The sequence below is a fragment of the Embiotoca jacksoni genome, unplaced genomic scaffold (assembly GCF_022577435.1).
Source record: "Embiotoca jacksoni isolate LCO1_2020_lvr unplaced genomic scaffold, fEmbJac1.0.p SCAF_10, whole genome shotgun sequence".
Taxonomy (NCBI): domain Eukaryota; kingdom Metazoa; phylum Chordata; class Actinopteri; family Embiotocidae; genus Embiotoca; species Embiotoca jacksoni.
This window is the reverse complement of record NW_027185230.1, coordinates 7,572,338-7,600,000: the sequence shown is the minus strand read 5'-3', so window position 1 is coordinate 7,600,000 and position 27,663 is coordinate 7,572,338. Positions and strand designations below refer to the sequence as shown.

Here is a 27,663-nt window from a genome sequence, read left to right as displayed (position 1 = left end):
TGCTCCAACACCAAGGGCTGTGAGGATAAACCGGAGCCCGGCCTGGTGAAGCAGTCACTGGGCTTACTCCCGCCACCTCCCCCTTCCATCACCATCTCAAACAAGCCAGCGCGGCTATCCCTCGAACGTAGTTTCTCAGCAGAGGAAGACCAGCAGAAGTGTGTTGAGTGCACCCTGCAGCCTGCCCGCGTGTACACCATAACCACCCAGCACGGTATGCTGATGAGCAGCGGCCGGGGCAGCAAGGAGAGCCTAGAACTGGACGTCCTGAAGGAGAAGTCGGGGAGTGGCGGGGTAGGATCTAGAGGTGGCTCGATCCAGCCCTCCACTTCCCCTTCATCTGCCTCATCGTCTCCAACCCAGTACCACCGCACAGGCAGCGGCCGCGGCACCGGCAGCTTAGGTGGCAGCCACCACCACAGCAACCATCACCACCACCACGCTGTCCTGGGCCCGAACGTGGCGTCCAGCAGTGGAGGAAGCGGCGGGGCAAGTGGAAGCAGCGGTGGCAACCAGCAGCACCTAACCGTCACTGGGTCCCACTCGCATCATGGATCGCACCACCACGGCCACCACCACCACCACCTGTCTCAGCCCCCGCTGCAGACCTCCGTCAGCGCCCACAACATTCGCAGCTGGGGCGAGGGGGGAAAAGGGGAGGCGGAGTGCAGCGGGCTGGCTTGTGAATCGTGCAGCGGCACTCCCTCGCGCAGCCAGGGCTCCCTGGACCTGGAGAGCGCGTCCCGAGAGGCAGGCAAGCAGCACCGACGCCTAGAGCGGATGTGGAGTGTGGACCGATTGACTGGGCTGGAGAGAGGTGAGAGGGCAGATGACGCAGAGGATGGGAGAGGCGCTGAAATCCAAACAAGGGTGGGAAGAGGGGTGGCAAGGTTGTTCAGAAAGCCCCCCGGCTGGGATTGGCTGGATCGGTCTGAGACCGGAGATGAAATAGCAGTTACTACCTTCAATCGAATAAAAAACACATGCTTGGAAATTAGATCCAAACAGGTTCCTTCTTGCCTCTCTAATGTTGCCTTAACGATTCTTTAATCTGAATGTCGAGGACCACCCAAAAGTGTTTTTGCCCTGTAAATCAAATCATGTTAATTGTTTTATATGATTCATTTGTGGTCTGTAAATTAGGTTAAATGCACGTAAGGTGACAAGAACAGCTACTTTTAAGATGACAGCAAATGACAAAACATCAGAAAACTCAAAATAGATCCACTAAAAATCATTACGGAAATCAAATTTATAAAGGTAATTTGTGAAAGGTGAATAAATTGGATTAAATTAAGTTTTATTTGTAGTTTATATTTTTACTGTACTTTTTGAAAATTAAGGACCCATTGAAACTTATTGCCCCCTTAGTTTTCCGTTTGTCACAGTTTAAGTATAGTTGTTTCGAAGAAATACACAAGTACTAAAGATTTAAGTATGATTTGTTTAACATTTAGTGAGAAATACATTTTATTTAGTTATTTTACTGTGAATAATCACACTGAACTTTCGCAGAGTTTAGACTTACAATAAATCAAAGAGGAAAATATCCACATTAACATTAGCTAATATTAAATGTAACTGTTTCAACAGCCTCAGGTCTGGTGGGGGTTGAGGGTTTGATGTTGGATGTGACGTGGTGGTCTGTATTTCTGACTCTTCGTCTCCCCGTCTCTCCTCTGCTGTCTCTTCCCTTGTGTCGCCCTCTCTCCATTTGTGGAGTGGTAGACTGTGAAGTGCTGGTTTCGTGCCGTCATTTTTCTAATATATTTATTATGGCATTTGCCAATACGGCACATTGAGTTTTCTATGTCCACGTAACCCTGGAATCCTAATTTTTTTCTCTGATTGCAGAGGACACTAACTGGTTCCCCAAGGACAATATGTTCAGCTTTCAAACTGCCACAACAACCATGCAGGCGTGAGTGTCCAACCTTTCAAGCACACATGTACACCAAACATGTACATAAACACACAGTCACAGTTATGGTGTATTAACTGCCTGAAAGGTCAAAGTAAGATGGCCATATAGGTGTTTTTGCATGTTTTAGACCATTAACTACAAATAGACCATTACCTGCCTACTTATCAATACCACCAACCATTTTCCAAAGCGTGCTATTGATTTTTTGATTGATTTCTTATCATCCAGGCTGCCACTGTTTTTCATTTCAGCAAGCTATAAAAATCAGCTGCAGACCTTTAAATTTGCTTAAGGAGGAAAATACATCAATGTGAATATTTTGTCAATTCTCTTTTTTGGGGGGATTAAATTCGAATAATTGATTGAAGCATAGTAACGCAGACACAAACAGGGTTTGTTTTTAAAGCCATCTTTATTGGTGTATTAAAGGACCATTTGACAAGGCAGAAAAAAACTCATCCAAAATTTATTGTGTAGATTTAATTGGCCAACAGATGTGTTACGAAAATACAGGTAATTAGTTGCAAGCAACAAAGGTATATTGTTTAATTGCCTAATTACTAGTCCACCAAATGAACCCAAATAAATGTGTACTTTGATGGTGGTAATGTTAGGTATATGCAATTGTAAGGACTAAAACGCACAAAACTAACAGTGTTGCTTTAAAAAAAGCACCAAAAAAAAGGACACGTGTGAGTGTAAATATGACTATTATTATTAAAATTAATATTATTGCCTATTACTGTTTAAACTCTCTCTCTCTCTCTCTCTCTCTTTCTCCCCTAATTAATCTCGGGACACTCGAACAGGATATCGTGAGTATTCTTCCCTGCTTGCTTTTCTTTTTTCATCGCTCACTTCCTCTTGTCCTTAACTGCTGTTCCTTAACTGTGATGTCTACCATTTAACCTTCATCCTTGGGCTGCATATGTTGAGATGTAGAAAACAAATTATTACACGATAGAAACAGGGAGGGCACATTATAGAGGTATAGTATATGTGTGCCAGTGTGTGAGTTTGGATAGGTAGCAATAGGCAGCTGTTGGATTGTTTCTTTTAACTTAAAAGAACTAAAACAGCAAAGTTTAATGCTTGAAATAACATGAAATTTTAATTTGATTTTTTTATCTCAATTTTTTTTTTTTTATGTTCTCATTAACAGTTACAGACTGTCAGGTATACGCTTAGTCAGCACAAATGTCTTTTATTTCAAGTAAAAAGCCAAAGGGGGAGAAATTTAGTTACAGGACTTAACAGAAGGGATAAAGTCCAGTGTAATCCATTGCAGCTCAGTACGTCTGCCAAGCTCAAATCCAGCAAATATCTGTCTCTGTGTTGGCTGACCTAGACCCTGCCAGCGCACATCCACACAGCAGTTGTGTTAGGTTGACACACACACACACACACACACACACACACACACACACACACACACACACACACACACACACACACACACACACTTAGGACACAGCAACAGATCGAGTGTGGGCATTTAAGATTTTTCATGTTGGTGCACTAATCCTGCTCCACAGCTGTCCTTATCACCGAATCTGTGCTGGCCAACTTTAGCCGTGTTTGGGACTGAAAGTTGAAATTGGCTTTGAAGAGGTTTGATATAAAGAGTATATATTTATGGTGTTAAATTGGGTATTCTGTAGTTTAACATGAAGTCAGTTATCAGTCAGTTTCAGCGAGGTGTTCACTAAGTTCTAGAAAACTTTCAAATGTGTTGCGTGCAGATCACTAATGTCTGTCAAATGGTTGTTGAGTGTATAACTTAAATTAAAGGTCGCTTGACAATCAAACAACTGCTAACATTATTAACACTGAAGTTGTATCGCCAAGCCAAAACCTTGACATTTCATACTGCACACCGCTGCCCCAACACACCTTGCCTAACGAAGCCCAACTAACCTGAACTGCTGCTGAACGCTGACATTTGTCAAGTTTTCTTTTGTCTGTTGACCAAGCTAACATCCGCCTGTGAGCTCAAAGGCCAAAATTTGAAGAATAAGTCAAGTGACATTCCCTATTTTTTCTTATTTCGATAAAAAGACCTAAACCAACAATAAATTAATTGTAATAAACAATATTTCCCGGGTATCTAAAGATACACCTCTGTGCGACAGACATTAACTTGTTGTCCAAATATTATTAAAAAGATGAGTGAGCCACTTTGTTGCTCTGTGTTATGCTGTATGTTGCTTTGTTACGATAACCGGAGGCGCTTACGCTGTAAAAGCTCACTGGAGCTCCAAATGTGTGTCAATTTGTGGATGAAATTATTTGGCAATGTCAACATTATTTACTGTCTGAGTTACGATTACCAAAAGTGTTGCTGTTTTCGGTAAATTCGCAGCTTTTTTTTAAAAATACTTCCGAAACATTTTGAAAGCTTTATGGCCTAATCTTCATGACTGGGTGTCAGAGACACAGTCAGGAAAGAGAGATTTTTTTAAGGATGGACAAACACACATAGTTGGCTTTGGTCTTTTCCTGGGGTTTCTTCACACTAAAAAAAAACCCACAATAATTCCAGCCTCCATGTTGTTTGGGGGGAATTTTACAAGCTAATTTCCTTTATTGACCCATAATTTACCCACAGTGGACTATCCTTAAACACACAAGCCATTATGTACTGTACTTTATGTTACACAAGAGCAGGGTTGGAGATTCTCTATCTTTGGCTGTGGCTCTGATTTGGACAAATTTGAATCAGCATCACAATTTGTTGGATCACACTTTTTTCCTCGTTAACAAAGATTAAGTCTGTGGAGGACAGAATCACACATTGAAAGTGATGCATTTCACACCAAGTTTGTACTTTGACACGGCATCACTTTCTGGAGGTCAGAACATGTCAAGTTTCACACGGCCCATGTAAATGAACGGGAAGCTTCCACAACAACTTTTCCGTAGACATGCTTGCTATCGGATTATAACGCATGAAAAATGGATACGCACCAGGCTGTGAATAAGAAGTATTAAACAAACAGCACTGAAGAATGTGTAGTTTTTTTGAGTGGAGCTGCTTCTTGAGCCCGCAGACATCGAGGGGCTGACTTAAGCTAGCATAAGCTCCAAACCCAACATAACTTTAAAATGCACATGAGGATATGAAGCAAGCAAGCATGACAGATTCTGGAAAGTATCAAACAGTATAAAATTCCCCCCCAACTCAGAATATTCTTTGAAAAGTCAAATAAGGTTACAAGATCAGCGTTTACCATTGGATGACGGACGATATCACATGCAGACTCGCACATTTGTTGCAGGGGTGAAAAGAAAATAAGATTTGAGCTGGAGATGTGATTTGACTTCCTGGTCTTTATTGTCAAATCTACCTGCTGCCTACCAACAACAGCGCCCCCCCCCCCTTTCACAGCCAAATAAACCCTACAGCTAAAAGCCGTGGCATCAGCCTCCCCGCACTCTCCCACCCCTCCCTATGCCAGCATTCTCCCTCGCTCATCGCTTTAATACTGTGCCACGTCCTGGCAGGGCTTTCCGAGGATTTGTGCAGAGAAAAAGGAGAGAGAGGGAGCAGGATTCGGCAGAAGTCATCCAGAGGTACGCAGCGTCCCCCTGCCAGGCTGGGCTGTGCTTGAGTGCCGTCGGCACTCATTTTCGCCTATAGCTCCGTTGGTGCTTATTTACAGCCGTATCTAATCTGACAAAGCCAAAGAGTCAGAGGAGGGCAGGTGTGATGATGTCAGCAGCTTTCGAAACGGAACAAAACAAACAAAAAAAAGGATGCGCTTACGGTGCCTCAATTTCTAGCCCAGAGTTGAATTTCTAACTACAGAATCTGACTTTCATTATTTGATCAAAACTGAATCAGGCTCATCCTGTACGGGTAGGTTACGGCCCTGTTTCCCAAAAAGTTGGGAGGCTCTGTAACAATAACTGAAAACAGAGTGTGATGATTTGCAAATGATGTAAAACCATATTTAACTGAAAATAGACCAAAATGAGACATTTCATTCTTTGTGGAAGAATTGCTGATTTTAGCAAGACACTGCATTCTCGACGTAAGTCAACAGCTTGGCTCCATTGTAGAAGAGTCCGAGTGCTAAGCTGGCCTGCCTGCAGTCCAGACCCGTCACCCATTTCATGTTAAATGTTGCCCGTCATGAAATGACAAATACGATGAAGGAGACCTGAAATTATTTATCAGGCAAAAATGGCGCAACATTTCACTTTGAAAACTCCAGCAACTGGCCTCTTCAGTTTCTAATCGTTTACAGAGTGTTGTTAAGTTATGCAACACCGTGATAAATATGCCCCTGTCCCATCTTTTTGAGACGTGTTGCTGGCATCAAATTCAAAATTAGCGTATATTGTTCATAATACAATACAATTTCTCAATTTCAAAGTTTGATGTTGTCTTTGGTCTAATTTCCTTTAAATATGGGTTTACATGATTTGCAAATAATCGCATTTTGTTTTTGTTTACATTTCACACAGCTTTGTTAAAAACGTGGTTGCTAATAAAACCTAAACTAAAAAACTGCTGGTATTGGTTGATGAGTCAAATCCGACGTGTAAGAAAAAGGTCATCATCTAAATCTACTGTACAATCCTGCTTTAATTGTGCAGTATTCCACAATTTATGCATAAATATTTGCGTGTATAAAAAAAAAAGCAAGCACGAGTTACGAGGAAGAAATAACATCTACAACTCTGTTGGAAACACAGAGTGAGATTCTGTAACACTTGGAGGACTAATGAATCCAGTAACAAGTTCAGAAGCCGTCCCACTCAGGCCCAGATAGTCTGTCACAAAGGGGCAGATGGTGACTGTGACACCAGGCAGTACATCTCAATTCCTTTGACATCTCAGTGTTATCCATCTGCACTGTCAACGTCCCTAACATTGTGTGTTCGTTCATCAAAATGAGGGATTGTGGTAAATATAGTAGAACTTACTTTTAGGGACGACAACTCCTGCTGGGTTTGTAAAGGCGAACTGAATGTACTAAAATTTTGCAGTCAACACAATAATAATGGAGACAAATTTAACTTCATTTATAAACAAAAGCAACGTACAAAGAAAAAGTAAAAGTGCCATTTCAGCATTGCTCGTAATTACCTCGTTATCGTAAGAGTGTTTGAATTTCCTCTTTGCTCTTTAATGTGAGATGTTCACTTCCCCCTTTTATCATGCTGAGTTCCAAAATAAATACTCCCTGTATTTACTCAGTATGAGTCTTAAGTGCTGCCTCTTTCTTTGTTTAATCAGTCATTCTAACTATTGCTGGAAACATCTGTCCTTTTACAAAGTGTCCAAAATTAAGTTCTTCCCCTGCAAAGAGGATCTCTGTAACAGCTACTTTCATGATTCACTAAATGTGTATTGATGGCATTAATATCATTCTTTCTTTGCCAGTATAAGAATATCTCACAAACATTTATGAGTATTACAACTAAAAAAAAGATATCAATTACTTCTGTCAAGTAACCATGTGTCACACACATTTGACACATGACTATGTCAAAACACATGAATGTGTCAAAACTGAGAAAAGGTTCTCAGCAAAAAAAAGCAACTTACCAGCCAGAAATTAATGATTAATAAGAGGGTTAATGCTCTAAAGTCAGACACCACCCTGACCCCCACCCTGACAGTGTGACCACACCTTTCGTTCATTCAAAGATGCAGTATGCAAATCTTTCAATTACATTTCAAAATATAACCACTATTTTTTTTGTAAATGTATTTATCTGGGAGATAGTTCACCTATTTCATGTTGGTAAGGCCATAGCAAATATTAGCAGATGTAACAGGAGTTGGCAGCAGAGAATCAAAATAGGTAAAAATGTGCAAATACTATAAAAAAATTTTTTTTATAAAATGTAACAGCCTCTATATATATATATATAAGTCAAACAAAATATTGATTGAAATGAGTTATAGAGCGCTAAAGGAGGGAGTAGGAGGACCTGTCAGATGGTCTTTATTTGGAGGTGGATGTGGTTTCTCTCACATTTCCTCCATGTAAATCTCATTTACTGACTGCGTACCTCTTTGTAGGCAGCAGGTTTGAGCACAGGACATTTAGGGTGAAGACATGTGTCTGACTCACTACATACGTGTATTCAGGATCTCCTGAGTACAAAGCAAGTCATGTTGCTTTTGTGTAATTACTAGTAGTACTGGGTCCTTTTATTTTACATGCAATTAGTTTAGGTGATGAAGTTAGCAGTAAAAAATTATGGTTTTATGTTACAAGTCAGCTGTCGGTTTGATGTCATTATTATGGAGGTAAACCGAGGACAAGGAGACTCCAAAGACTTGTATTTTTCCTTTTATGTTGCCTCTGAGTTTATGTGCTTCCTTACCATCAGATAAACATGGGTATCCTTCCCCCTCACACACAACCACATGCAGAAACCATTAATAATGAGTGTAGACTGTAGAGGCGGGATGGGAGGGGCTCACAAAGATAAAAGGATGTTTATCTGGGGCTCTTGCATAGAACATTGTGTCAGGACCAGGCAGCAAGTCACAGGGAAAAAACCCACAAACCCTAATGCTTTGTTATTATTATTTAAGACACTCAAAGTGGAACATTATAATGCTAAACCTGTGAATTGAATTACTAACAGACGACAAATATATAGTTTTATCAGAAGGTTTTACTGTTGCCTTGTCAACTTTTAAGAGGCTAATGCAATTAGCAAAATCTTTCCATACTGAAAACAAAAAAAAGAAAGTACAACAATTTTATCAGCTCTTAATTGGTAGGAATTAATACAGATTAATACTGTGTGTGATCCGCTGTTAGACAAGTCAGTACTGAAGCTCCTCTCCCTTCAAACGGGCGAGCAACAGCAGCGATAAATGTTTCTCATTTAGTTGGATAAACTCAAATACACATTTTGTTCAAGTATTCACAATTCTTGTCTGAGAACTGACTATATTTTGATGTCTTGTAACATAGTGATTATGTATTATAGGCTGGAAAACACAATATTTTGCTGAGTGTTGCACCCTCATATTCCCAGTAATTTTTCCAATAACTGCCTATTCCCTCAATGCAAATTAAGTTACATACAGTCAGTGGAAAATGGTAGGAATAATGAGCTCGTGTCTTTAATTATCAGGAACATTTTGAATGAAACACTGAAAAATCCTTCCAATACTCTTTAAAACAATTCTCTCCTCACAGTTTGAGCAGAAACGTGTACAGAAGGAAACTATTTTTTCACTTTTCAGACTCGGAGGGCAACACATTGAAACTGGCAGTGAGGCAGGCAAGATGTTGGCACACAGGTTCTGAACTAAATCTTGCACTTCTCAAGTTTTGGGTTTGTCTGCTGGGACAGACGTATGAGGCAGCATGTTCATCGTCTACAGACTGTCTGTTCACACTGGGCTGTCTCTTGGCAAAAAGAATAATGTCGAGGAACTGGAAGGAGCGCAAACCATCCTGCTATGCAATAAGACATTAGTTGGAGGAGTGTTTTGATATGTTTAAATATGGAGAGCAGGAGTGATTCTCAAATGTTTTTTATAAAAGCTTGGGCAGCCAATTTGGCATTGTCTTTATCATATTTATCCTTAATTGCTCTCTGTTTATGTTTGGTAAATTCTTCCTCCGATTAGAAGACGATCATCCACAAACAGCTAATCATGCGAAACCTACCAGCCAGGTTTTCCTTTTGGCTGTTGTTATGTGAGTGAACCAGTCCCCCCAGGAAATATTGATATTGTGATTGCAATAATTAACTAATTAACAATTATTGAACAAGTGTAAAGATTAAACAAAGATTTATTGCAAACTTGCAATAGCCTGCAATTTTGCTAAATTCCTGTGATTATTCCGCAAAAAAATTTCCTCAACAGAAGCTCTGCTGAAAGTTTACAGCACAGTAATACTTTCAAAGTAGTCTCCCTACTAAACATGATGTGCACGGAACAGGAGAAAGGTATAGCCCCAATGAGTAACCGGTAAAAGTTTCACCATTTGATCATGATCAGTTCCCGAGTTATACACATTTAGTGTGTTGAGAAGCATGCTCATTATCAAAGGACCCAAAAAAAACCAAAAAAAAAACTTGAAATTTGTTCCAACTACTGCAATTTCCCCACCAAAAAAAAAAAAAAATCACCTGAAACTCTGCAAATTACATCACAATTTATAAAAAGCAGCTGCAAAATCAAACATTTTTGATCGCAAGAGTACGGAAAAAAACTGGAATCCTAGAAGGATTGAAATAAAACTCGCGTGTGTCACAGATTTACAATATAAAAGACAAAAAACAGTAATGTTGCAGTGTGGTACATTACACTCACACCATTCCTCGACCACTATTTTCCACTCAGACTGACAAGGAAATGGATATATTTACCTAATTATCTCTTTTTTTTCAGTCTCTTTTAGAAATAGAAGCTTGACACTAAAGTCTGCTCTTTTTGTCTTCCGTGGCTTTCTTTCCCCTGCCCACCCCCCTCCTCTTTCTCTACTTTACATACTCTACTCCTTCCTCTATCCTCTGTTATCCCTCCTCCGCTTTGATTTTGCTACCCACAGGAACTTCCGGAAGCATCTTCGGATGGTGGGCAGCAGAAGGATGAAAGCACAGAGTGAGTCAGATGTGTGTGCGTGTGTGTGTGTGTGTGTGTGTGTGTGTGTGTGTGTGTGTGTGTGTTTATATGTGTGTGTTTATATGTGTGCGTGTGTGTGTTTATATGTGCGTGTTTGTATGTGTGTGTGTGTGTGTGTGTGTGTGTGTGTGTGTGTGTGTGTGTGTGTGTGTGTGTGTGTGTTGATACGTTTGCTCAAATTGACTGTAATGTTGTTCACCCCGCCATCATCTGTGTTTGTTTTTGTTTTTTTCAGTTTTCTGGTGTGTTCCTGCATGCGTGTGGCACCAAGCACTGCTGCTTTGCTGGGATTTTGTTAAACGCCCTATTGTCTTTCCTTATAGGATTATATATTCATCGGTGGGTGTTTGATAAGCCAACGATATGAGTCTTTGCATGTGTGTGCAGTATATATGAGCGTGTCCGACGTACAGTAGGTGGTTTTTTACTGTTGTATCGCTTTGAATATTTGTATGTTTGATTGGTTGTAAAGTTTGAAGAACAAGACGTTACATACATTTGTAAATGAAACAAGCAACATAATGATTGGCAATGATTGGAAGGGTTTGTGTGTGCTTGTGCAAATATGTATTTAAGTGTCACTGAGGCAAAAGATAAAGGTAGACAGGTTATTGTTTGCAGCTAAAATCATGGAATTTGTGAAGTTTTTGTTGAAGCCATTACTACCTGATCCAGTAGTTCAGAATGGGAATGTATGTAAAAGTGTCTTATGATTACATCTGGTTTACAAAACAAATATTTTGTGATGTCAGTAAATACATTTTTCTGTCTCTTTCATTAAAAAAAAATAACAGAAGCTGTTTTTTAAAAATGAGAACCAGGCTCCAGACAGTGGGACTTTTTTTTTTTAACCTAACAACCCAATTTACACACATACACAACACCAACTCCCCAAATTTGCACATTGGCAGATTTTGGTACTGAATATTCAAAGAGTAATGAATCTCTGCACAGCTTTGGGAAAGACGGCTTTCTCCTCATGGTCACATAATCTCATGGAATGACAAATAAATGTCAGGAAACTGTAATGATATAAAATTAAACGGGGCCAAATCCAGCCTGGCAAAAATAAAGACATAATGTGGTTCTGACTATAAAAAAAAGTTGTTTTTTTTAAATAAAAAAAATCAAAGCTTTCAAAGATCACAGTGTTTGTGATCATAAAATAGAAAAACTTGTTGAAATGGTTACAATAGTTCTTTCTGAGTGGAAACCCTGTGATGTCCATATCACAAAAAAATCCTTTTGATCAGGAGAAGACATTAAAAAGTTGCCCTCGTGAACGCTTCAGCTATAAATGAAAAGAAATTTGTACTTGAAAAGAACAAGTTGGTATCAGCGGCAAAAATGTAAAGTAAGAGTTAGCGAGGATCCATGAGGCCAAAAACTACGCAGCCTTGAGGGACACTGTTGATTAACCGTGTCAAACACTTTCAAGTAGTCTAAAAATATTCGAAGAGCACAGTGATTACTGTTCAAAGCAGAGCTGATTTTATCAGCGTAGCTGAGAGAATCTGTGAAACAAGAAGTCTTTCTAAATTCATACTGATGATTATTCAAACAGGACGGAGCGGCGGGAGGACTGTTTGTGTATATGTGTGTTTGTTCGTTTGGCGGTTTGTACTTCACATGTAGGCAGCTTGTGCGTTTTTTGCAGAGGAGGGATGGCCTTGTATGTACACTCTATTTGTGCACTTGCATCCGCCTTTGCACTCCGATGTGTTTTAGGGTGGTGAGTGTGAGCAGAGGAGACAGCCGGTTTTGCAGGCTTGTGTGTGTGTGTGTGTGTGCGTGTGCGTGTATGTGCGTGTGTGTGTGCGTGTGTGTGTGTGACTATCTCTCCCCGCCTGCAATAGCATTCGCTGAGCGTAGATCGAAGAGTTTCAGCCGTTCCTGGAGTGATCCCACCCCTGTCAAGACTGACTCTCCTCATGAACCCAGAGACAGTGAGTGAACGCAGACTCTCACATGTACACGCATAAAGACACACAAACACAGCCACAGACGCTGACACAGTTTCTAACAGACAAAAGTGGAGGCTTTCGGTATGAGGTAAGCAAATCGTATTTACACACAAATTTGGATGGGAGTGGAGAGTACATAGATCGCAGAACAAGCACGCAAACACAATCTTATGGAAGTAATGAAGCTTTTAAGCCTGCAAGAGGAATTCTATTAGTGCAACCAGTGGAGTGTTTAGCATGATATCTTTTGTCAGTTTGTATTTCTAGCGTGTACACTGACACCGAGAGAGGGAAAAGTAAAAACTGACCTGGAGCCGACGCCGATTTAATTTAAATAATCATCTTGCCAGATTCAAATGTGCCCTGTTACACGTGTCACAAACTCACAAGCGTTTACAATATGACAAAAAAAACAGCAGTGAAAACTGCAGACATGTTTTGAACAATGTACTGTGTGTGCATTCATAAATTACCCACGTGTCCCTTTGTGGCTTCACATTCTGACTGTCAGATTGATTACAGCTTGGGTTGGCTTTGTGCTCGCTTGCTACTTTTTAAAATTAATACATTTCCAAACACATGTGGCTCATAAGGAGCTTAAAACCACTTAGCAGCTTTTGTCTGCTATGAAATAAGATCTGGTAATTAACACTTTGACATATCAGCGTCATTGCAGCTGCAATGAGGCTAAATCATTTGTAGCATTGAATGAAGGTCAGTCAGTCAAAAAGGAGGTGTCATATTTACAAATTATTATTATTCTAAACTTCATGTGAACTAATAAAAACCTCAAAATGGGAGAAACTTCTACTAAACTTTTATGCACAATTTTGAATGTAGGCCTGAGTAATTGAATATTTCTTTCTTCCGTGATACTGATATTTTCACTGCAGTTAATATTAACTTATAAAAGGATTAGATAAGAAAACTTCTTCCTAGATCCAAGACTGGAAGCCAACCTAATGTGAATCCCTCACCTCTTTTCAGTGGTGACTTATTTACTTCAAAGTTAAAGCCACTTTTCATGGAGCATGTCATTTTGTACAAACAAGACTTGTGATATGACAGTTCAGTCTGTGCTTTAGATCTCCTTCCGCCAAGGTGACATTTTGTCATCTCAGTTTTACGGCTCAGTTCCTGGTTTCTGCAGACCAAAGCTGACTAACACGCGCAGAAACAATATGCACGCCACACAAATTACATGATCACACGTACAAACTGACCGTCTCTGCTGTCGACTCTGACCCTGTCCATCTGTCTCCTTATGACCGTTGGTCATTCTTCAACTTTATGATGCTCTCTCTTTCTGTGAGTATGTCTTCCAAAATGGAGTGTGTCTCCGAGTCCAAGTGTGTTAGCTGGTACAAATGTTGCTGCGAGGACGTGTGCGTCTCAGTGTCTCTATAAAGCTTTTAATATGTGAATAAACACACACTGTTTGCATGCTGTTTGTCTGTGTTGATGTCTGAGTTTGTGGTTTTATGTTTTTCTCCACCTCCATCAATGTTTCGGTCTGTCAGAGTGTGATGAAGGATAAATGAATTGTTGATGACAGTCTAATGGTGTGGTTGACATCCTCGTTCCTCCTCTTCCCTGGGGTGAAAGTTATTACTCTCTGGTATTGAACCTCTGCAGGTTCTCTGGTGACATTAAACGTCAATTTTCCATTTCATTCCTCTTTTTTCATATTCTTCTTCTTCAACTCTCCTTTTCAAACAGCTACAGTATACATACTGATATCCACGGTTTTTGAAACCAATATTAACCAAAATTAGAAATTTTGTAGTTTTAAGAGAAAATCTTATAATGGCATTCGATACAACAAGAATAAAACTAGACACCTAATACAAACATTTTGATAATAATCCCTTTAATTTGAAAAGAATTATGATTGTGTGGGCCAATTTAAAGATGACAAATCAATGTGTCAATGCTCTCTGGTGGACAAACTACAAAATGGAAACACAGTTTCCCTAAATAACCTAAATCACATTTTTTTTTTTTGCATTTGAATGCTACTTTCATATAGTTGCTGTTTCCTGCTCCATCGGTCATGTTCCTGTGTCACTACCATCATTAAGCGCTCCATCTTTTTTTTTTTTTCCCTCAGCACTCACCTCTCTTCACTCCCTGGCCACGTCCTTCCCTCTACATATACGTACTTCCACCTCTACATACACCCTATCATTTCAAAACGTTTTCCTCACGGGTGTCCTATAATCTGTTCTAGGCGGAGAAATGCAAGCCTCCTGTGGCACCCTGGATGAAGGAGGCCTGGATGACACTGTAGACTGGGAAGAGGAACGAGAGATGGAGCGGCTGGCTTGTGAGGGAGATGAATTTGTACCTCCCAAAATCATGGTAAGAGATCAGCATTGTAATGATCTAAAAATGATTTAATCCAATGCGAATATATTTAATGTATCATTGGATGAGGAGTCATCAGGGAACCTGCAATGTGATAGTTAAAAATGATACAAAAACAATAAAAAAAAAACAAGGAGGATCTCCTTAGATTTTATCTGTACAGGTCCTGATTGATGTCACAGTAAATCTCTGCTGGTGTATCTTTCTTGGTGTATTGTTTTTATGATTATAATTTAATGTGTTCACACTCAAAGACAAAAGGAAGTGAATGCAGGTGAACTACAATAACAACATTAAATGTCAAAATTACCAAAGAAAAAAACGGATTCATTTGTTTTTTTTCCCTCTTTAGTAAATGAGGCATTAAAATAGCTTTTTAAAATATAGTTATTTTAGTATATACTGATGGGAGGTCTCGGCTAAAATAACCCCTCTCTTTGGACTGCAATATGATTTGCGGGTGCAGTACCTGATACGTATCTGACCTCTTTCACTGAATATTATAGAGCTGTATATTCTCTTCCCTTTCCCCCACTTTGTTCCATTTTCTTCCATCTTCCACATTTTCCTACCCTTATATCCAACAAATCTAACCTCTCTAACTGTTTCTGCTCCACCTGAAGCTGATCTCCTCTAAAGTCCCAAAGGCGGAGTATGTTCCCACCATAATCCGCAGAGATGACCCTTCCATCATTCCCATCCTCTATGTGAGTCGATCACAGTGACACACAGACATGCTGCACAGACAGGATGACAAGGATACATCAAGCTTACAAACCTTTTCTTTTTAAAAAGCTGTTTTCTAATAAAGATGGTTTTCGTCACTGTATTTAATAAAATGTTTGGTGGCCATGTCTTTTTTTCTCAGGACCATGAACATGCAACTTTTGATGATATTTTGGGTGAGTGTTTCTGTGGATTATGTTTGTAATGTCTTTTTTTTTAACCTGTTTTTATAAGAACTTTGTTATTTCTAAAGAAGAATTTACAGTCAATGGTCCCTGGAGTTTAATTACCAACAGAAAAATGAACTCCGTGTGGTAAAAAGCTCACAGAGCAACTGAACGGATGCCAGTGGAAATATTTACACACACAGAATTTAGATTTCTTCCACTGATCTGTTGTATTTCACTGTGACACTTCCTGCTGCCTCAACTACACACTGTCGAGTTCAATTTAAATTACACCAACTGGTGTCTCTGCTATCTTTTATTACACCTGTACTTGAACTCCCCCTCCAGAGATTTCCTTTGTGTTCACATTGCTCCTCTCTCAGTACATCGTTACTTGCCTCTTTCATTTTCCTTTCTCCTTCCCTCTCCCGGTCCCGGTCGTTCACATTAATCCCACCCTTTTTTTTTCTTTTCTGTCTCTTAGAGGAAATAGACAAGAAGCTCACCGCTTACAGGAGAGGAAGCAAGTTTTGGAGGATGCTCATCTTTTGTCAGGTAAGGAACAAGTACGAGCCATAGGAAAAAAAGTCATTTCTGTATTCCTCGAAGAGTTGTATGTTTTACTGGTTAACGCTCACGGCCCTGCTGTACTGTACATGTGATGCAAATGATGTCAAATAGAAAAGGTATAATATCAGCCCTGGAAATTATGAAGAGAGAAAATGGGGATGTATGTGGTTTTATGTGTGCATGCAGAGTGACATTTCTTTATATTGTTTTATTCTATTGTGTGTCTATTAGGGAGGTCCTGGTCATCTGTATTTACTGAAGAATAAAGTGGCAACCTTTGCTAAAGTGGAAAAAGAGGAGGACATGAGCCAGTAAGCAACGGCTAGATTTCTGGATCCTTTTAATGAATATTAATGCCGCCTATTTACTTTCTTTGTCTCATAAAGCAGACATATAATGATACGTAATGGGAAACGAGACTAAGAATTAGCGGAAACTTAGACAACTAACATAGTAACTTCTGGGAGCAGTGCACGTGAAAAAATAAATACCTTGGCTGGATTTTCTTTGAGGCTTTTATACTATCAACAATTAAAACAAAGGCTGAATAATAACAAATTCAAAAGCATGTGCTCATACCAAATAAATGTCAATTTCATTTCAAAGATGGGGTTAAAGCATTACATCATGCTTTCAAAGGATCACAGTTCCTTAAAACAAAGTTGTAAATGCTCTTGGCTCTATTTACAGGATATCAGGACTCTTTTTGTGAATGCTTTCCCACTTGATTAAATGAAAGATGTTCCACTGTGGCCATACAACGCTCCCTCTACATTTTGTTCGTCATTTATAAGCGATGTCTACAACTATTCACATGATGCATCTCCCATGGTGGACTATGTTTGAATAGGTGAAGTTTTCCTATTTCAGAGATGCAAACACAATTGGCTAATCTTCAGTTAGAAGTATAATCTGTTAAAACCACTGTTTCAGTAAATCAATACAAAAAAAGTGACATGTGCTTGACCCATATTTATCTCTTAAAATACTAAATTTGATGTAACCTAAACGGTTTTAATTGCTTGATGTGTTGTAATGAGACAAGGTCCATTTATTTTTGAATACATTCTGGTAAGAAAAAGTTGGCCCATGTAACTGTAGCCTTTGTCTTTGTTCAGATTCTGGAAGAGACTCAGTCGCTTTATGAGTAAATTGAATCCAGAGCCAAACCTGATCCACATTATGGGATGTTATGTCCTCGGCAACCCCAATGGAGAGAAGGTATTCAGACACTAATGCACAACATATGTACTCGCACACACAAAAAAGAACTTAACTCACCATTTCCCTGACTACTTATTGGCAGGTTTCACCAGAATGAAAAAGCATTAGAGCTCAATTTCAAGCCATCTAAAAGCATCTGTCACACCAGCACTAATTATTTAAACACATTTTTTTTTTTTTTAAACAAGAAATTTAATACAAGTCCATGGATTTGCTGCTATAAGTATTCTCTTGCAGAGGCGAGGTAAATGCAAGCAAGTCTTCCTAGCAAGTCTTCTTGCGTTTAAGTTGTCTGTTGAAAACTTGAAAACAAAAGTCAACGCTGACTTAATTTAACTTGCGTACATAATGCAACATTATATAACTGATGTATTTATTCAAATCCAAACCATGGTCCTTTTTTAAACCTTACCAAGTAGTTTTGGTGCCTAAACCTGACCAAACTGCAACCATTTTGCAATTTTAACGTGTTTATTATTGTTATCAAGACGAAAAAGGTCAAGTCGGAGTCATATACTTTTATTTTGTCGTTAGGGTGTGGGACCATCTTGTTTCAATAGAGGGTGCAAAAAAACACTCATGTTAAGAGTCATTAGAAATATACCTATATTCTGTCATTGAGGTATGATGTTATGGAGCCACACAAACTGATTTCATAACTTAGGAAGCCAAAGGTTTATAGAGCCATCTGCTTTCATGTTTATGCTCGCCGTGTCAGTCGCTGTCTGTCTGACAATCAGCATGCTATCATCCTGGCTTTAATGGTTTCTCTCTGTCTCTTCATCCACCTGTGTGACTATTACCTCATTCTGCGTAATGGATAATACAAATAGTGAGACTCACAGCCACATACACACACACACACACCAAAAACAATCAACACACATGAACAAGCTGGCACTCACATACAGTATGCAGAAACAGACACACACCATAGCCAGCAGCGTTTGTCTGACCTAACTGTCTGTTCCAGTCATGTCTGCCAACAAATGCTTTGTTACATGAAGTGGATCTCTCCCGGGTTGATGGACAGCCTGCACAACAGACTGCACATCAGTGATATCTCCGCCCCGACAGACAAACACAAACACACGCATTTATTTCAGGATTGTGTGGCTCCAAAACAACTAAATTGGTGTGTTTCTCTTTTTTTCAAGGGTTTGGCTTTAGTTCCTGAGCCTAAAGTGACATTTTTAAATGAGGGACTTGTCTACTGTAGTTCTCAATAACATCACAGTTAGAAAATAGAATTGATGAATGCTGCCGAGAACTATGCAGAAGACTCGCATAAATTTTTTTCTAAGGTGATTTTACCTACTGTGAAATCATTAGTGCTTTTCATTTTGGGCAACAATGAACCTCTTCTAAATTGCAAGACTATATTGCCAAAAATATGTGGACACCTTTTATGCATTACACTTTATGCTGCCATAACAGCCTGCACTCTTCTGGGAAGGCTTCCCATGGGAAATTGGAACCTGACTTGACGGCAGGATTTACTCACCCCAAAATATTAGTGATGTTGGGTGCTGATGTTGGCTGATAGGGAGATAGATTCCATTCATGCTGCAGGTGTTGATTGGAGTCAGGACGAGGCTTCTGTGCAGGCTAATCAAGCTTTTTGTGCCTCAGGTCAGATATTGTAACACACTCACTAATGTTCAGTATGTTCATATACTGCATTTGAATATGTGCAGTTATGGGCTCCTAAATTCATATATATATATATATATATATGAATAAGATATACATGACCCCACAACCATGTTAAAGAAGGTTCACTTCAATGGGCAGGTAAATTAAACCACCTCGTCCCTGTTTGAGAAATAAATCCTAATATTTTTTTTTTTTATTAATTAAAAAAACCCACAATAAATCTTAAAGGACTCTTACTTGTAAGCACAACAAAAGCTGAATTTGTCATGTTAATTCTCTCTCTAATTGCCTTGTTCTGGGCCATATTTATTGTAATGCATGGACTATGCTGTCATCACTGTTCAATTTCAGAGGAGGTGAGCTCTTATATTTGAAATGCAAATAAAAAATGTTTAGTTGTTTTGGAGGAATGAAAACAAAGGCTGCTGATGGAGAACAGTAGGTGAGCAGGTCAAGACGCCGTGTGACCCAGTTTTCCAACGATGTCAACCATCCAGAGACTCTCAGCCTTGTTTTGGTTTTGTCAGCACAAAATCTGCATCTGTCTTGTAATGCCTTGGCAGCAACAGCCACCGAGAGCTTGTAAGAAGCCACCCAGGACAGACAGGAAACCACCTCGACAAACAACACATTATCTAAGATTTGTTATTTGCCTCCAGCTCTTTCTACACCACAGACAAGCCACATTGCCTCCATCTCCCCAAACGTTCCCACCTCCACATCTGACATCCAGCCGTTGTCTTTTATCTTTTTCAAAGGACCACAAACACAAGAAATGAAAGCTGCTTTTTCTTTACCAACTCCATTCTAACATCACAAAGTGAAAGACAAAGACATGTTTGCCCTTTGATTTCTCTGACATGGGAGATTCTTCATGACTAAATTCAAGCGAGAAATTGGTGAGCTTCGATTCCTGCTGTGTGGGCTGAAAAGTGTCAAGAAAAATCCTATAATTTCAATATTTCTCCAATTAAAATGTTGTCATTACAGCAGCAAATAATGATCATTCTAAACGTTGATTTCTCCATCAACTATTTCTTTTAACTGATCGAACAACCATTTAATTAGAAAAATTCCCACCCAGGGCCCAAAGTCATGTCTTCAAATTACTAATTTTGTCTTAAAAAAAAACAAAAGTATTCCATAGGTTCTCCACATAGGGTTTACTGGGCCGAACCGACCACATAGATGAAAAATCACTATCAACATTTACAGGTGAAAAAAAGAATACCTTTGCAACTTGTGCTCTCATCTCATTTCCTGTCGTCCTTGTTACCTACAGAATGTGCATCTATCTGTTTAGCAGTAACAAGCTGAATTCATTGCTGTCCTCTGTGCGTGTGTGTGTGTGTGTGTGTGTGTGTGTGTGTGTGTGTGTGTGTGCGTGCGTGCGCGTGCGTGTGCGTGCGCGCGTGTTTCTATGTTTGTGCGAGTTGTGTCTTGAGGATGCAGGCTTCCCTGCTGCTAGCGTATCCGAGTGAAGTAGGATTAATTGGTGTTTGCTTTCTTATCTCGGCCCGACAGCTGTTCAAGAAACTCAAGAATCTGATGAGGCCTTATTCTGTTGAGTTCGAGTCACCACTGGAGCTGTCTGCGCAAGGTGGGTCCGAACAAACAAGCACACCCAAACATGAAGGTCCCAGGCAGTCTCACATGCATAGTAATTCACACACACGTGCACATATAACATCCACGACATACGAGAGGATGCAGGCAAATTCCATCTGTCCAGTGCTGATAACTGGAGGAAGGATTTCCTCAAACAGCTGTTCCCTCGTTTAAAAACCTGATTTATTTAGTCACTTCCTGTTTCCTTTTCATTTCAAATCCGTTTATTTTCTTCTTGAACACTCACTTGCCTTCTCTTTCATCCTCATCCTTCTATAATTTCTAGTTTTTAATGGAACTGATCCACGTCTTTCAGACTTTAGACTCCAGGTTATGGCACAAGGCCCACTCCACAGGAAAAATGAGTGCTCATTAGCATCTTTCATTCGACGTCTCCTACCTCCTAAGAGACCAGTTCTCTGAAAGCGCACTCCTCTGGAGACAAAATCAAGGTTATTTTCTCCAAACCACAGACATTATACAACAGTTTTCATAGGTGGAGCAGTAAAACATTATACACTGATCTATGAAATCAATGGAGTACGCTTTGAGTCTAAATTATTCTGAGGGATAGCCAAAAAACACTTAAGTTTAGGGATGTGGGATGAGACCTTAGATGACACGTGACAATCAGCCACTCCGACGTGCACACTGTTACTTTACATGAAAAGCACACTCCCTCCTGTATTGACACTTTACATAAATTGTGAGGTGCACAATCACCAATGTGATTGATAAAATACTGGGCTGAATTTAAGGAAGCAAATGTTATCAGGCTAAACTAAAATTCAATTCAAAGATTTCCCCAGAATCAAAACAAACAGAAAAACGACTTACTAAGAAGTTCAGCTTCACTTTCCTGAAAGCTTTACCAAAATCTTTTATAGAATAATACTGAACAAAGATGGATTTAAAGATACACACAATATATTCATCGAATGCTCATCAGAAATCCTCAGACTACAGCATATTATGGTTTTCACATTTTGTGCTTTAATGTGCTTTTTATTGTTGTTCTCGGCTATGATGAAGTTGCGCTTCCTAAAAGCCTAATTCAAACTTTTCCGGTCTCATTTACTGTTTAAGGCAAAGAGATGATCGAGATGTACTTCGACTTCCGCCTCTACCGCCTTTGGAAGACCCGCCAGCACTCCAAACTCTTGGACTATGAGGAGTTTTTGTGACAAAGACACCAGGACAACGGGCACAGCGGAGCCATCCGGTGCCACGCGGAACCAGTTCAAACTGACCCAGTGACTGAACATTGTTCTACTGTACTGCTCGGCCCGTCAACTCAATATAAACAGTCACGACCTGCTTTCATCCTGGAGAGGGCTGAGAGAGGAGGAAGGGCAATAGCAGAACAAAGAGGCGGAAGATAAAGTAGATTATGCCTCATTTCCAGAGTGAGGGTCAAAGACTATCAACAAAAACAAAGGCCAAAACAGTAAAAAAATGAGGAAAAAGCTGGCGACAGCTGGACTTTATAGTCACCAAGTCTGTCTGCCTCTTGAGTTGAAAGCAAAATTCGAGATTGTGTAAAAAGAAATACCATTTCAGTCGCACCTCTGTTGCAAGAGCGTACTTTCTGAAGCCGACGTGCTTCAGAAACGTCACTGAAACTCATTCCAACATCATGTGGTTCTGTGTTTTGACTGGACCTCACAGAAAATCTCAGACATACACATAAATAACCCATACGTCGATGTGTGTATATATCACATGAATATATTAGCATAGCTTTAGTCATGCAAATAATCCTCTATATGAGATTAATGATGCATCATTTATTTTTGATGTGTATTGTTGTGCAGTTTCATATGGAAATACGTTGGAATAACTCAGGTTTTAGCCATGAAGTAATTACTCTGTTTGTCTATTCTATCAAGATATTGTAATCTTCATCGCCATCGCTTGGAACGAATGTATTATCTCCCTAGAGATGTGTCTTTGAGGAACTAATGTTTCGAAGGAGAAACAAAAAGTACAATGTGCTGACTGTGTGTGAGTGCGCATATTTTCCATTTAAAAAAAAGAAAAGAAAACACACAGATGTGTGTATTTTCCATGCTCCTCTGTTAAAGCAAAAAGTATTTTCGCCATCACCCCCACAACAATCTCTCTGTCACTTGCATCCACACACAAAGACTGTCTAACATGATTCATGATGTCAAGAGGGATGTAACAGCCATCCAAGGGCTCCTTGCCCTGTAGCGTAGGAGTTGCCCTGTTGATCCCTCCTGCTCTTTCGCAGAAGGTCCAGGCCACTTAGGTGGCCGCCGTCAACACTGCTGGCCGCGCTCACTATCTGACAAACGCCATCCGCTTTCCCCTAATGGCAGCCAAATGAGCTCCCTCCACCTCTCCCTTCACTTTACTGGGCTGTGATCCAGTTTGAGGACCGGGGTTCTCTGAATTAAACAGGTCTGCCAGGGGTTTGGGCTGTTAACAGCCATCTGCTTCCTCTGCCAGGTGTCAACTGGTTTAAAAGGCCAGACATGCTTTATTGCACTGAGTGTGTGTCTGCGTCTCAGACCCGAGTGACCCGAGGAAACGGGGAAAGAACGGGGCTTATTGATTTCTTAAAATGTATATTTATATATATATATTAAGCAATCAACAAGCCTGATAAAGGGACACTCCACAGAAATCACATATATTGTTTAGTATCATGAAAAGAGTTAATCAGCCTGTGAAACTCTTTATGTCTTCTGTGGCTCTGGGGGAAGATTTCTGCTGTAAATAACCTTGATGCAGTGAGATTGAAAGATTTGGGAGGTTTTCCAGACAGTGAAGATCTAATGAAAGATACCGTGGAGTTGTTTTTTTTTGGAAAGTGTAGGATTGAGGGTGTTTGGGACTTGACACAATTTCTTGCCCTCTGCCGCTTAAATTTGTAACCCTTTTTTTTGAGTGTTGTTGCAAGCAAGCTACCTTTGTGGAAGTGCAAAGCTAAATAAGTGGAGCACCCTTATAATAATAATTCAAATATTTCAATAGAACAGATATCTAAGTTTCATTAAGGAGCAGTGACACTCGAAGAGGACAAAAATGCCAATACTCTGGTGTCAACATAAGAAATAAGCCGAGACCAGAACACTGAGCTCTTCTGCTTCTTGAGTGTCAGACAGAGCAATTATCACGGAAGCATTTCCGATTTACTTGATGAAGGGATTATCAGCAGAGCAACGTCAGTCACGTCACGTATCACTGCTCGACCAATCAGAGCGGTGTCGCACGATGACAACATCCTCTAAATGTCAGCAACACTGCAAAGTGGAATATTAGAGCAGTTGTTGAGTTTTAGCATTAGTGAAGTGACAGCTCACAGTTTGCTTGGGTCAAAGGGTTTTAGATGAGTGTGGTCAAGTGGTCCTAGCTCTGCATAACTCATAAACATACAAACACGCACACACCAAACAAATACTCTACATGTGTGTACGGTCAATACTTTTCCATTTGTCATTATTTGCGTGAATGTGTTAATATTCCAGAGTTGTGTGCAGAACTTTTATTTTGCGTTCAAGTCAACCAGTCTCGCTGGAGTGCTCTCTATGTCTCGACAAGCAGAGCTTTGGTTTTTGTTTGCCCTCTCTGACATTGCGATGCTGGCCTACGGTTCGTCTGGCACAGACGAGTGCTATCTCTCAGCCTGAGTCACGCAGAACATGTTTTTTTTTTTCACTTCAGATTTAAAATGCAACAGTTACGCAACCTGTCACCTCACTGAGACGTTTTTAATTCCAGCAAAACACATTAAGCTGACAAATTCTCAAAAGAGTTGCCCCAAACAGCAGGGAGGGGGGTGGGAGGTGGCGGGGTTAATAGAAATGTGTTTTCTTAACTTCACCCTGGCATAATTCTCCAGATCAGAGACATGGACACCGGTTATTTTCAAGCAGGTCAAAGAAAGATAGTCTATGAAGAAATTACTAATTTGTTTATGATTTATAAAACTGTTTGAACTGACCATGATGTGAAGAGCACTCTGACTCAGGAGTTTGAGAGAGCTTCTGTTTTTTTCTTCAGCAAAAATTTTAAAAAAAAATTTAAAAAAAAATCACCGGGAATCTAATTAAAGATGCAAACATGTCCATTTGTCTGTGATGTATTGTTTGCCTTTTCATTTCTGTTGATACATTTGGAGGACCAAAAACAAAAGAGTTAGGTTAGAAAGTATAATTCTCTATCAAGCATCAACTTTCCTATTTTGAATGGCTTTTTATTCTGCCCAAATGAACACAGCTCAAACTCTCCTACCCCTCCTTCATCCCTGCTGTGCATTACATGAATGGAGAGGAAACTGAACAAGACTGTGCACCACAGGACTCTTCCTCATTTCTGACATAAGAGCTGTGAAGTCATTTTAGCTGTAAAAAAAAAATGAGAGGCATGTTTCCAGTGAGGATGTGTCATACCGAAGCTTCTGCAAAATTACCCTCATTTTTTTAGTTTTAAAGAACTTCTTAACAAACTGTTCCAAATTACTTGAATGAGAATCATAGCCATGTCGACTTCCCAGCTTTTACCTCAGCAGGGAAAAAAAAAATCTGATGGAGTGTATTATGTGTTAAGAATCCCACTTAAATTCAAGTTCTGTCTGTAGTCAGCAGGATGTCAGTACACATGTCAAAGGAAAAAGCTTGGAAAGCAAATTTACTATACTGTACTATACATTAGACTCAGGCTTCCCAGAGCCAAGAGGCTTTCTGTGCTGTAAACTGATTCGTGCAAAGCCCTAACAGTACAGAGGAAGGTGCATCGAAGAGGCTGGTTTCAAACAAAAAGAGAGAGAAACAGATTTCTTTCTGTGAAGAATAATACACTCGATTCAGCCTCAGAGCCAGAAACAAATCAGAAGCAATGAAAGACACAGGTATGGAGACCAAAACCAACACGAATGTTGAATTATTTTGTCTTATATAGGTGCGACTTACTATGCAAAAACACAGATAAGGCAGTTCTGATACTCGAACAAGTAGTTTTAAGGTGCTTTATCTCGCCTTGGATCCCTAATCTCTCGGTCTTTCACACACTCCGCCTTCTGTGCACCACCTCTCTCCACCTCCATCCATCTTCCTCCACTTGAACTGGAATAGCAAATAAGCATTGAGTTTGATGTGCAAAAACTGAGTTTGCAAACATCACAGACATTTAATATTCAGCAGCAATCAGTGGAGCACAATCTACAGCATGTCCTGCATGTCTAGGCTTTTAGGTCCGTTCCTTTTCCCCCCACATCTACACTGCCTTATTTCCTTTTCGCCTGGCTCTTGTATATGGCACATGCAACATGACAAGAGTGAAAATGCATAAATTACACAAGTATCGTGTTAATATAGACAGAGCAGGACTTAACAGCTAGGCAGCTCCCCTGAGGTAAATAAAGCAATTCTGCATCACTCCTCCTGAGGCTATTACAAGCGGAATTATTTCCAATGCTCAGCTGTAAGAATGAGGCTCATCACCTCTGCAGCCTGTGTGAAAATGACCACGCCGGGGGGTAAGCCAGTATTTGAGAGAGACAAAATGCTATAAGGATCCTCAAAAAAATCAAAAGCAACAACCAGGGTGGGAACATGCCAGAAAGCCACTTCAGGCTGCATGATGATACTCTAACGTCAACATTCATATTTCTTCACAATAAAAAAAAAAAAATCAACAACAATGAAAGCATCGAACAACAACCAGAAATGAGCTCGGCCACTCCGAGGCCACCATCAACAAGTTGTTACAGTGGAGCAAGCGCTTTGCACACAATGTGCACAAAGCCAAAAACATCATCTCCATATTAATAAAATCAGCAGGTACTTCGGTGAAGTTAGCTGTGGCGGAGTAGACTCTTTGGTAGGAGATGTCCCGGTGTCAGGACGTCCACGGCAGGATCTCCAGGTGAACGTCCCGTGCAGGCAAGCAGTAGCAGCAACAGCTGGGGGAAACTTTATTCCTCCTCAAAGACGTCCCGCTTGTTTATGGAAAACCATAGGTAAGGCAGCAATGCAGGCAGCAGGAGTTTCAGTAGCGGAGGGGGAGCATTTTAAACAACCCGCCAAAATAAAGTTAGACTCTTCCAGGGGAGTGGGACTGAATCACCGGTGAAAATAACAAGTTAAAGTCTCGAATTGTGCACATCAGTGAAAGTATGGGCATTAGAAACAACAGGCTTATGTAGGCTACTTTAGGTCAGCCTATAAGGACTGTAAGTGTTTGTTGGGCCGAGTTAGGGCATTAAAATAAGCATCCGTTTCAGTCAAACGAGGTCACGTGGTGGTCCAACTTCTCTGGACGTCACAGTACACTTTTCAAATCTGGCTTCTGGTGAGAAACTCCCGCGCTGTCTAAATTCATGCCCACTGCGCGTAGCATTTGCGGATTTCTACCCGCATAGGGTATGACAGTGTTTTTACTTGTAAATATTTTTCCCTGCCACAAGGGGGAGACAAAGGTTCAGTAATGCAGCTTTAAGCTCCCCAGGTACTAAAGGCCGATCTTATGAATAGGCTAGGTTAAAGATCAAACTTATTTGAATTAAAAGTTAGATTTTGGAACTTTGTTATTACTTTTGCATTCAATAAAGAATAGTTGTGTTGTAGCCTATTTTAATCTGCTTTAGTGAAAGATTTCTGAATACCTCTTCCACCACGACAAATGAATGAGCAGTACTTTACTGTCGAAGTTGCCTAAGGTGGAGTTACCTGCTTCATAGTAGCATCAGCCATATATACATGCAACCATGTTTCATTAAAACAAAATAACAATAAAACTGATCATGAAGTTTTGTGTTTAAAATCTCTGTCTAAAAAGTGAACAGGAACTCTAGCTTTTGAATAAATGTATTGTAGA

General features: G+C 40.0%; 1 protein-coding gene across 1 annotated transcript in view; it reads left to right on the top strand.

Moving 5' to 3' along the window:
• nsmfa (NMDA receptor synaptonuclear signaling and neuronal migration factor a) overlaps positions 1–24,912 on the top strand; it is a 38,203-nt gene extending 13,291 nt beyond the window's left edge. Inside the window, 12 exon segments of the mRNA XM_069163356.1 lie at positions 1–817; positions 1,855–1,927; positions 10,465–10,517; positions 12,395–12,484; positions 14,733–14,863; positions 15,493–15,576; positions 15,738–15,771; positions 16,247–16,317; positions 16,564–16,643; positions 17,451–17,553; positions 20,737–20,812; positions 21,907–24,912. The exon segment at positions 1–817 is cut by the window's left edge and continues 89 nt beyond it. Of these exon segments, the coding sequence (XP_069019457.1) occupies positions 1–817; positions 1,855–1,927; positions 10,465–10,517; positions 12,395–12,484; positions 14,733–14,863; positions 15,493–15,576; positions 15,738–15,771; positions 16,247–16,317; positions 16,564–16,643; positions 17,451–17,553; positions 20,737–20,812; positions 21,907–22,004 (1,710 nt within the window). The 3' untranslated portion in view covers positions 22,005–24,912.
• The last annotated feature ends 2,751 nt before the right edge of the window (positions 24,913–27,663 follow it).